The sequence below is a fragment of the Tubulanus polymorphus genome, chromosome 4 (genome assembly GCF_964204645.1).
Source record: "Tubulanus polymorphus chromosome 4, tnTubPoly1.2, whole genome shotgun sequence".
NCBI lineage: Eukaryota > Metazoa > Nemertea > Palaeonemertea > Tubulaniformes > Tubulanidae > Tubulanus > Tubulanus polymorphus.
The window spans coordinates 6,138,338-6,150,574 of NC_134028.1; the positions used below are offsets into that span (position 1 = coordinate 6,138,338).

Here is a 12,237-nt window from a genome sequence, read left to right on the forward strand (position 1 = left end):
AGGTAATAAAATGCGGCTGTGTGGTAACCATCTATTAAGATAATTTAAGAAAAACCAAGTCAAATCGCGTTTTGGAAATTAGATCGGGTTAGTCACTCAATTAGCATGATTTTCCACTGCTGAAAGCAAATATTTTTCCACTGCTGAAAGCAAATAGAATATATATGAATAGCATAATGCAATGATAAAACGTGACTTCGTTAGGGCCAATCCGGATGGAGTCTGACAGTCCCCCTCCTACGCAAAATGATATTTCGTCCGGGTCCGCTGGAATGCGCCTGTCGTTAGTGTTACTGACGGCCGACAGGGGATTTCCCTCGCGCTCAGCAGAAATTGACTGACAAATGACGTCAGCGGCAACCTGTGAACATGGCGCTACCCGTCCTCGTCCGTAGATGGCTCGCTCTAAATACGGCGACATATTTCATCAAATTACTCGCGATTTAGGAGACGGACTTAATTCGAAAATATACGCACGGTGAGTTAAAATAACCGGGAATTTAATGTGCTAAATTGTTTAAATGCGACGTTCGAATGTATTTAGTTATTAATCTGTTTCTATGCGCGTCTCCGGGAATTTCGTGTCAAACGTTTCAATGAGTAAACATCGGGGGCGTGGCCTATTTTATATTACTATATACTAACTATATACAAATGTAGAACTACGGGTAAGAGGCTTGTTAGGTTAAATTCTTAATTGATCTCTTTATCCTGAGGATCAGTGTATGTGGTGCTTAAATATTATTTTAGTTGATTAATTTCATTCTGTTTAAATAATTCGTTTTTTTAGGTTAGACGTTTTTTAGGGTTTTTTTTATGAGATACCTTTCAAAAGTTCTTAACTTATTTTCTTCAATTTTTAGCTAATCAGATAGTTTCAATTTAATTTTTCAAACGTTTTAATTCTACCATCAACATTTTTCCTGGAACAAATTCTTAAGTTAACCCCAATTTTGCCGATTACGTATATTTCATGAATTTCGCGTGGGTAATATGAAAAATAAAATGCCGTCTTTTTTCTTATAGGAATGGACGTGACATAACAACAGCTGAAATGTTATGGATTATAATGTAAAGAGTGCATAATAGTGACGAACTGACTAGACTACAACCAGAATGGATTATTATCGTTTGCGCTGGATTAATTTAATTCGTTAAAGTTAAAATTCGTAATATATATCTATATTGATGTTAATGATTAAGCCGAAACAATGCAGAATCCTAGGAATAGAATGTCTATAACTTGTCCGAAGGGATTGCAGAACCAACCGGGAGAAAACAATTGTTTTCTCAACAGTGCTGTCCAGGTGTGTATTAAAAAATGTCGACTATAAATCTCAAAGCATGTGTAATGAAATCTGACTCTACAGTGGCCTGGGCACCCTTTCTGACTTAAGTCAGAATTATTATTAATGTGTATGGTTTAGAATACAAAAATTGTGCAAACATTAGTCTGTACTATTTTGCCTTCTGATTTTTTGTATGATCGCCCTTTTTTTGGTCCATCGAGTGCCCTTGTGAAGACCTTGTCCTTAAAAATGGCTCCGAGAATGTTTGAGTGACGCATTCTAGCCTTTGAAGAGGGAAGTACCAGCCTTTATAAACTATCAATCCTTCTGAATCAGCGCATGTTAGCCACTTAGCTGGAAATTGGGGAAAAGTCAGGGAATTTTCTTTTAAAAAAGTCATGTGGTAATCGGGGAATTTTGTAAAAAAAGAAGCAGTAAGTCAGGGAAATTTGTTGAGATTGCTAGATCGTGCGTAAAATCAAACAGTTTCTGACGAGAGAAATCCCATAATAACGAAGCCAAGATTGAAAAATTTTATATCAGAATGATTGTATTTGAGGAGCGACGTTTCGGCTAACAACTATTAGGCCTAGCCATCAACAGGCGTGCTCATTAGTACTGTTAGCCATCATTCGGTACGCCTGACGATGGCTAACAGTCGATAGCCGAAACGTCGCTCCTCAAATACAATCATTCTGATATAGAAATTTTTCAATCTTGGCTTCGTTATTGTGGGATTTCTCTCGTCATCATCATACACGGATATTGTGTATTTTCTCGTCCAAACAGTTACTGTCTATGTCCTACGTATTTGACTGCGTTAATTGATTGAATTCTTGGCAGATCAAGTCTAGGGAAAACAAATTTCATGTCAGGGAAAAAAGCAAGTCAAAAGTGATCACCACGCAATGCTAAATAATCCTTAAAAATTGTGTAAACATATAAGTAACGTTTTGGATTGTGAAGACAACTCGGCGTTTTACTTCTAAAAACAATCTGTGACAGACGTCGTCGTCGTCCAACTGTTTCCCCGATATCGATCGCAGATGTTACCGCGATGATTTTATTGTTATTTTCATCAGATGGTCGTCGTAGATTTCTTACATTAATCCTCTTATTCCGAGATATAACATGTCCACGCTTATAATAAGTCGATTGAGGGCTTATCGTTCGTTCGCTTGTGTTAGTTATCTTTGATTGAGCCGGATGATATACGTTTCAACCGGTTCCGGCTCATCAGCCGATGTTACTTAACAATACGTTCGGGGATTATATTTTATTGTCGTCATCTGTGCCCAGTTCCACAGTTGTTCGTTAATGACTTGTAAAGGGTTAATATTTGACTCGAGTGAGATTATTGATTTGTGCACTGATTATGTCTATCGGGACCCCCTACCTTTCTGCACATGACAGTATTTGTTGCAAAGAGTTCAACTCGAGCTTACCTTGCCCCAACTCATGTTGCTTCTGCATGAAGAATGAGCCTAGTCAGTCCACACTACATACAAGATTTTATTTTAAAATGAATAAATTTTATCAATCAAAAATATTGACATCATTCAACATGAATACTATTACATGCTTATAGAAATTGCTCGTAAATTTCAGGCGTAAAGTCACCCTGCGCTTTGAAATTGAATTTTTCGACGGCCAAAAACTACAACTATCAGTGTGTGTTAATCAAACGAAATTGTTCATATATGAAATGCACACCGCTTATAAATATGTGATCTGATGTGGGAAATAAAGTTTCATTTGAATTCCTGCTTTGGTAGCACATTCCGTAGTGGAATACTTCCACTTTCATCTATTGTCATCACACTTGTGAACTCCATATAAATGGCACCCGCCAGTTGGGGTCGCTAAATTATCACCTGTGACCAATTTTGGTCACGGATTGAAGTCTTCAATTACATTAATTTTTCATACACAATACACGTTGATGCTATCCATTGTTATATGGGGCTACCTTACTTTCACTTGCCCGGGAGCCGTGAGCTGGGAGCCCTGCAGCTGTCTGGGGGCTATTGTTCTGTGACTCTCACTCTACTAGCATAGAGTTCACTACTGTGTTTGGCGTGTAAATGTGAAGACCTAAAAATTCATTCTCGGGCCACCATTTAACTAAGCGAAGATTTGAAATTGGAATCATTACGTCATCAATAGTATAAGGGTGTTAATGGGGCGAGCTAAGGTCTTACTTTTCAATTAGCGCCCGAGCTCCGTAAAGAAAATGATCCCTTGTGGGACTAAATTCGAAAGTGTTTAACAGTGTTAGCCCCTGCTGTCATCTTTTTTCAAAGCATTTTAACTATGCACGAAAATTAGAAGACAAATTTCTAGGTTTCCAGCGAAAACTAAAACGTCAGCGTAGTTGACGCGGATTCCGTATAAACGTCGCGATTCCTTTGTTCGGAATTTAGGGAAGATCGAAAATGTGACGATTCTAAATATATAACCGGGCACCTTACAATAAAATGTCGGCCGAGTCCTCGCGTAGAATAGATTCTCTTTCGAAAAGACGAATTGTCGCCATAAATTGTATTAGAATGAGTAATAGACCTATAACTCGACAGTACTATTGCAGCGTTTGACATTCATAGTACTTTCTTTTGTCAAAGACTTTTCTTTACACGTTGAATATAGCGTCGGCTGTTATAAATTTTTCGTAAAACCCTCATTAGTTCACCGTAAATCACGCTTAGTAGCCGGTATGGTATACATTGAAAAGAAATTCCGGCTAAATTAAGCGAGCATTTGATTGTGGAATGTCATTTCGATTGGAAAAATATGTATGCTTTCACCGTCCTTCTAATCTTAGACTAGAAAATGTTTCTTGAATTTTTGGAACATTCTTTCGAAATGGAAATGTTCTACTATACCCATGACACACAAAGAGCCCTGTATCTAACCAACCCTGATTATCAGGAACAGACTCCGAAAACTATTCTATTGTGTCCCTTGCTGGCAGAGCCTTGTCAACCTCCCTGACTGCCAGGAACAGTCTGTGCTTTCCGCTGTCCCCTGAAACATGTCCCTGATTTTCAAGAAAAACTGATATCAGATTCAGAGGCCAATATTGAAGGACTAATCACGTCCCAAAAGGGTACTTTGATGTACAAAAGGCAATATTAAGTGGACTCCTCCATTGAGGGGACAGTTTTGAAGAATTTATCACATCCAAAAAGGTCACTTTGATGTCCTTAAAGACAATAATACATGTATTAGGTGTACTCCACACTGAAATGAACCAATTATCTTCGTCGAAAAAATGAATAAGGGCACTCAAAAAATTTGATGGACTTGTACAAGTTTCACAAGTCCCCCTGGATCGACCCCTGAGACTTAATGTCGCTAACATTTCTAACATCGGTTCCACTTTTACTTTTCAGGTACTATGGCACTTGGACGTTTTTCGACGTAGCTTTCGTATACTTTCGGGCCACGCTTGCGTCGGCCATTCGTGTATTTTCTGCGCACTGAAGGTGAGTAAGTCCCGGTGACGCGGGGCCGGGAGAAGTGTGGGGGCAATGGTCTTCTGTATGTATAATACGAGAAATATGTATACAGAGCCGCAATATACGCCTCAAGCCCTGTTGAATATAGCTGGATATTTGAGTCATCGAATTGTTCATACGATTAATATTGCGCTGCAGTGTTGAGACACCGGTATTACTGGTGCGTGGTACTGATGTGTATTGATTAGAAATATCTGCTGTGTACTGGTCGTATACATTGACATCTCTGATGACACACGCACGGTACTGTTTCACCACAGTCGGTAACACTAACTATAGTGACGGTACGCGGACTGCTTTCTGGATGGCTTGAATTCCTTTTGAGATACGCTGAGTTTTGAAAGATAACTTAAATGGGAAAGGCGTGTAAAATTTGAAATTGTTATTGTTCATTTAGTTTTAGTCTTAGTCTCATAATTATGGGTCTAGTTTTATAGACTTGGTTTCCAGCTTGAGTTGTACCCAAATATCCTAATAAGTCAAAAGTTTTGCCCTTTGGTTTTAGAGAAGGCGTAATTTCAAACCATATCCATATAGTCTACTAACTTACATTTCTTTAAATACAGGTCTATTGAACCTTGAATTCTCATCCTTTCAACTGATATTATTTTTTATCATCTTTGATGCACGCATGCCATTCATGATGGCAGTCATTGCGCCATACGTACTGAACATAGGTCCTTGTCTTTTATAAGTCGTGAGAGAATTTCTGATAGAAATTACGTCGGACATTCATATTTCGATTGTATAGGCTTGATGAGATTGTTCCTGTAGTTGTCTATGGACCGGGGCCTCTTTCTAGGTAAAGTAGGCCCCGACGATCTCGGGGATTCGCTCTGAGTAATAATACAGGTCGGGTTTGGCGGTCGTGAAGATGTCACTCGAAACTTTCGACGGCAAATATTGGTTTAAACTTCGACTCAGCCGATGAATGAAATAGTCCGTATATATACAATCAAATCGTTTTATATACGCTACGATCTGAAGTGACATATGGTATGAGTCACCGCCGCCGCCAACCCCACTACTACTGTTACGGAAGTAGTCATTAGCGAATCCATTCAAATTTACGAATGTATTTTTTTTTTCGATATAAAAGCTATATATCTAGTCTCCGTACGAACATCTCCTGAATGTAGTTTTTAGAAAATGTTCGGTAAACCTGGTATAGCCATCTGTTTAAAGAATGGGTTACAAAAGTCTAGTATACTTGTGCATCATTATCTGCTGGTTCTGAGAGATTTTTAGTGTACTGTAGATTGCACTCGATTTCGATCCCGCCAACTTGCATTTATCAGAGATTCATCACTTTTTTTTCGAAACCGCCTATTCGGATCTCACTCCAGTCGGATAAATATTCATCATTAAACAAATCTGACTCGAGCAGGGGCGGATTGCATTATTGGTTACAATTTTTTAATTCGCGCAGATATTCAAATTCCCGAAAAAAAATCCAACTCAAGCTGAGTCTAGTCTGACTCTACATATCAATTACAATTGAATATCAATGCTTTATTCTCTCTAATAACAAATGATTAATATACACACATAAATACAATTCGAGAAAAGGATATCTCCGAGCCAATCCGTTAATTTATTAATTCGCCCTGACAATCCATCGACTAGAGTCCATGGACAATCCAATTCCTGAAATCACAGAGGTGATCATAAGAATCTCCACCACTTTCCATCATGAAAATTTCCATCAATCGCTTTTACCACAGTGATATCATGGTTAAATCGCCGTTTTATAAACCAGTGTTGTTTATTCAATTCCGTTATGTTTATTTTGTAGGTGATATTTACGCAGTTTCAGTACAGCGACCAGACTGTTCTTCCTCCCGATCAGTTGAGGAAGGCTCTGGCCGACACATTCTTGGATCAACAGCGATTTCAAGTCGGCGACATGGACGACGCCGCCGAATGTTTCGTAAGTTTTCATTTTCCGTTAACGAAAATTGCGTTTGACCCGGTTAAGCCCAGGGGAATATGGAAACAGAAACAGGGAAACATATATGTTTGATCATGAAAAAATTGTTACCGAAACTATGTTTCTCGTGCACATGATACAGGGAAATCCTCCGAAACATTTTTCTGTTTCCTGTTTCTGCGTTTCCCTGTGTCGCGTGCATTGGGCTTTACACTGGCGCGCATTTGGGTATTAGCACCAGAGGCACGTGTTAGCATCTTGAAAGTTTTGCACCCTTGGCCTCGCTTGGAAATTTAACGAAAAGCAGTGAATTTTCAAAATGTTTTGGGGTATGTCGTGGACCATGCCCTTAGTTCATGGTTGTGCTAAGCTATACAGTTGATCCTAGAACCGCCCCAGTTACATGTCATTCAGTCAAATCTCCAAATCCAGTTTGACAGTTGTGATTTATATTTGGAAAATACTGTTTACGCCGCCGAAGTAAAAACAGTTGATTCTCATCTAATCTTTAGGAAAAACGATTTCTTTCTATATGATAGAGCGAGTCTAGTACTGGGCGATGTGGAATATATCATCATAAGAAATCATGTTCTGGTATTTCGTTGATCACCGCTTAGTCATGTGTTAACCATTCGAGCGATAGATCACTATTTTGATCAGTAGATTTTTGCGTTGTGTCCGGGTTGGATAGGCAGTGATTGCAGCCCCTTCTTTCGTTCTCCGTATTTCTTTTTCGGTCTATTTTTCTCCTCTCGCGACAAAACGATGGATTACTTGAATAAATCAACGAGAAATTTGGTGTGTAGAAAAAACTCTAAGGAAAACGCTGAATTAATTTTTAACACGTTTAAATTCTCGAATAACCGTGTTATTTTGTTTCTCTGATTATGAAGATTATTATTACTCTTATTATTATTCTCTATTATTATTACTCTTATTATTATTCTCTGTTGTCTTTTTACAGGAAAATATTTTGTATCAGATTCACTTCCACGTCGCCAACAAAGAACCCGAGGACCGATGCAAGGCGCCGCATTGCGTGTCTCATCAGAAATTCGGAATGAGCATCGTTGAACAGGTAAGATTAAGTTTTTCCGTTCGAAATTCTCCGATCGGATTTTTATCGCCGCTGACATATCACGAGACGTAGAAATCATGGGCTCCCGGAAACTTTATCCTGAGAAGTTTGTTTCTTGGTTTCGTGCTTACCACGTTGTGCCAGTTGTGTGACGTGTTCATTTGGATATTGATAGGGTTTATTGTTCTATAGTTTAACGTCACAGATGTTCGTATGTAATATTCGATTAAAAATGTAAATACGTATGTGTGTGTGTGTGACACAGCACATGGTTCTCATACAACGGTAGCCATATCTAGAATAGTGATGTAAGCTATGACATCACTCGCCCCCTTCATTCTGAACGCATATGTTCCTTAATCTTTGAATATATTTATATCATATCTTTACTTTTGAGGTCGGGCCTACTTGTAGTAAAGTCATAGTGACTGTCACGATATTTCGATGACTATTTCCAATTTTAGATATTCACCTCTATCGCTTGGTTCATACTGTCAGCTGATTAATCTGCCAACTGCAATCATAGAGCAATGATTGGTCAGTGCGTTGGGTCTAGATTGCCATGCGTTAATTTTAGTTGTACTCGATCCGCTTAGCTGATATCAATCAGGTTTATTACTCTATATGGTCAGCCGTGTACGGTTTATTACCTTCTGCTAGTGTACGCAGCAAAAAAAATCGGTCCTAGATAAATAATTGGTACGAATTCATATATACATGCGTATTAGGTCGGTAGATAAATCAAAATAAGTTCAAACTCGTTTGAACATTAAAAAGTCGTTTTTATTCCGAATGTATTTACCTGAAATTGCCCGGGCGTAAAATGGGCTAGCATTGGGCCGAAGCCAAAAACTACCCTGGATTCCTGCTATCTGTATATTGAACGTCGCACTTTCGGATTAATTTTCATTTTTATTTCCACGTGACATGGCATATATGAAAATAAACGACAGTGAAATGTAAATCAGTTTCGAATTATGGATGCGTGTACACGTGTTGAAGATAATACGTTATCATATATTCATATGAGTTATAGTCAGTGTAACTTCAATATGTAACTGAAAATGTTAAAATCGGTTTAATTCCTTCGTGTTAAGCCTCCTGTAATTGGATATACCCAGTAGTCCAGATTGAAAATTTGAAAACCTCTCACTCAATACTGAACAATGCTTACCACTTTACATTTTATATCTAAAATTTCTCTGATTCACTCAGTGAATTTTGTGTAATCACAAGTTAAAATCAGGGATCACTGTTTTTGGAAACAAAATCTGGGTCGGGGATAGGTACGCTGAAACAAAAGGAAAAGGACAATGAAACATTTGAATTTGAATAATTTATCGAACTGTCGAAAACATTTAGACGAGGGTCTGCTTGAAGTGTAAACGCGTGCGCGATTGAATTATTAATAAAAATTGATATCGGTAAATGTCGTCGCATAAGTACCATCGAAAAAACCGAGGCATGAATATATGTATCGCTGGGGGCCGTTGCACTGTGACGCATATACGGGGGATACCTCGCCAATCATATCACCGAGCGCCGAGGAAAAAATCGATTCAATTTTGCCGATGCGTCTATTGTGTACGCGTACAGAGAAATAACAATGTGCGTAATATCATTTCTTATTAACCATTGTGACGAAGAGCTATAAAAATGTCTATAAAAACGAACTCCGATGATCAGTATTCGTTCTAAGCCTTGCAGAGGCGTAGCCAGCTTTTCTGGTGAGGGTTTTTTAATGGGGAAGAGGAAGTTATATGCCTATTTCTATAGTTCACTGAGGGAATTTTATGAAGTCAACTAAAAAAATCTGAGAAAATTTGGGGGGTTTGTAAATGGGTGGAAAGTGGTGGCCCGGAATATCGTTTGAAGTTCTTTTTTATATCCGATATATTTCATCTCGACTGTTGTTTGCGCTGTAAGCAGGCGCAGTGTCTATATTTATTTTACGATCAGATGCTTTCGATCGAGAAATGTTTTATGGCTCGCGTTCTAGCTCTCGCATCGATTATAATCACACCTGTAAGTCCTCCGCGATTCTGGGTCAATTAATCTATAAAGTGGCAGCTCCATACCTTCGTATACAATGTGCTTGCAGGTAGTTCAAAGGAGCCAAAATTCTGAAATTCTTTTTTGAAATTTCTCTGAGCCAAAATTCTTTTGAAACAGTCAAACCTTCCGAAAAATCTGACCAATTTTGGTAGCTATCACACATTCTTGCCAAATTAGGCCCGGAACAACTATTTACACAGGTGCAAAATTGGCCCGTGTCTTTGCAGCCAAACCAAAAAAACATTGGACCTGGTCCGAGCCAAATTTACATGTGGTAGGAGCAAATTCGACTCTGAAGAGCCGATACAGGTCAAATATATATATTATATATTTCTTTCATTAAACCTGTAGATTTTTTGTCAGGAAAATTTGGAAGATTTTGGGCAGAAAATCATTTCGATTTCGACTACTGAGCTTTCATAAACAAAACATTTGGTTTAACCATCTCAATCGGATAAAGTAGGAAAAATTAATTTATGTCGTGTTTATTATTCCTGGTGCCTGAAGTCGTGTTATAACATTATTTTCATTCGAAGTATTTATTTAGCTAATTGTTTGTCCCGCTCTGAGCCAAACCCCTCTCCCCGGTGGCCTATATGGCAAATCAAAAAATACGATTTGAATCTTATGGTTCCATTAAAAATTCTCTCCTGCCATCATTGCCATGGTTACGGATGCTATTAGGCTAATGGGGGCTGTAAAATCGTAGCGTCATAATCCGAATTCTCAGTTTCTGCATTAGGTGTGGATGTGGCTTGTCTCGATTTTTATGATGATGTATATATATATCATTTTAGATAAAGATAAATTACATATATCATTTATATATGTAATGTTATCTATATTATATATCATTATATGTATATATAGATTAATATTATAATATGACTGCATTAATATGAACATAGGTTGCATTTTGAGTTGATATGAAATGGAAGTTTAGGATGGACTCGTATCTTAAAATATCGCATTCCTAAGAATGGATAAGATTCGGACAGACCGATATATATATATATATGGGATTTTTTCCCTATTTTGTCTGAAGTTGTTGTTCAACGAAGTGGTTTAATTATTCGTAAGGAAAATTGTTAATCGACGCGAATCGCGTGCTTTGAAAAGTGAAATATTTTCGATTATTCATCTTGTGAATGATAGGAATTCGCGAGAACCCTGAAGGAGGTCCTTAAACAGCGCTGCGTTTTGGCTATTTGCCACTGGTTGTGGTCGTTATAATAGGATATGATAGAGTTGTGGCATTTCCTTCTTAAAACTTCAGGATTGCGCACGGTTACTTTTAGGGACAAACGAATAATAGCCGAAATCCGATAAGCTCGTCCTTTTTTTACGAATATGTCTGCTTAATTTTCAAATGAAATATGATACTGACAACAAAGGATGGTTTGATTTTAACATATGTTCCCGAGTTCTCACTTTACAGTGTTATCAATCTATCAACAAATTTGGTCACGACAATCACGTAGCTATACTTTATAATTTTAGATACAGAAAATTATCTTAGCCCTCTTGTCTTTTCATTTCCCTGGACCCTCACTCACCCCTCGCTCACCCCTCACTCACCCTGAGTAGTGTATAATAGGATTTGCGATTCTTCTCAAATCTCTTAATGAATTCTGAATCAATGGATCCCATAGTGAACACATATTGCTGTGTGTAAAAGGCCCAAATGTTTGCGCAGTGAAAGTTTGTCTAACATTTCTATTTGTTTTGCGTTTTCAGATAATTTGCCCGTGTGGCGCGAAGAATGAACCGTTCGCTTTCAACCAGCTAGTCCTATACGTGCCGACCTCGGCTCTTGTGTAAGTATCAGAAAATAAGACCTCGAAACAATTGAAAATGTTTTTCAGCTAACCTTGTTTTAAACCTCTCTGTTGGCTACAGATTATGCGGTCATTATGGAAAAACGTGGTTAAAAATGGTTGAAAATTAACCGGTTTTTAACGAACGAAATGAAATCACGAAAGACATTGATTTTAGTAATGTCAATTGTCTCACATTAATGAATCAAGATAAGGAAAATTTTGAAAATTTCTTCGCGCCCAATGCACCCCACCCCTGGGTATGGGTGTGATATACACAGATATATAGACTAGGGCAATTGATACTGGACCTAATATTGGTGTCGTATAACTGAAATATTTTGAGATTCGATACCTTTAGAAATAACAATGCGAGTCCCTATGAGAAAAATGTCAATTCTAATCGCTTTATTTTTTCACGATTCGGATTTTTCGTACCCGGTACACAGGACTTTATTCTCAGTACATCCTGTTACTTACAGGAACCGGTGTTACCGGTATTTTGACGGAATAAAAGACGGCTTTCATTGTTGCGTGCGTTCTGTTTACT

The 12,237-nt window shown here is 38.0% G+C and overlaps 1 protein-coding gene across 3 annotated transcripts in view; it reads left to right on the forward strand.

Moving 5' to 3' along the window:
* The first annotated feature begins 361 nt into the window (after positions 1 to 361).
* Positions 362 to 12,237, forward strand: part of LOC141903306 (uncharacterized) — a 30,608-nt gene continuing 18,732 nt past the window's right edge. For 2 of the 3 annotated variants that reach the window (XM_074791407.1, XM_074791409.1), the window contains exons 1-6: positions 362 to 478; positions 1,027 to 1,307; positions 4,682 to 4,774; positions 6,603 to 6,737; positions 7,702 to 7,815; positions 11,608 to 11,687. In XM_074791407.1, the coding sequence (XP_074647508.1) occupies positions 1,212 to 1,307; positions 4,682 to 4,774; positions 6,603 to 6,737; positions 7,702 to 7,815; positions 11,608 to 11,687 (518 nt within the window). In that variant the 5' untranslated portion in view covers positions 362 to 478; positions 1,027 to 1,211. Of the gene's footprint in view, positions 479 to 654; positions 669 to 1,026; positions 1,308 to 4,681; positions 4,775 to 6,602; positions 6,738 to 7,701; positions 7,816 to 11,607; positions 11,688 to 12,237 lie in introns of those variants that run through there. The other variant, XM_074791408.1, reaches the window with a different exon arrangement.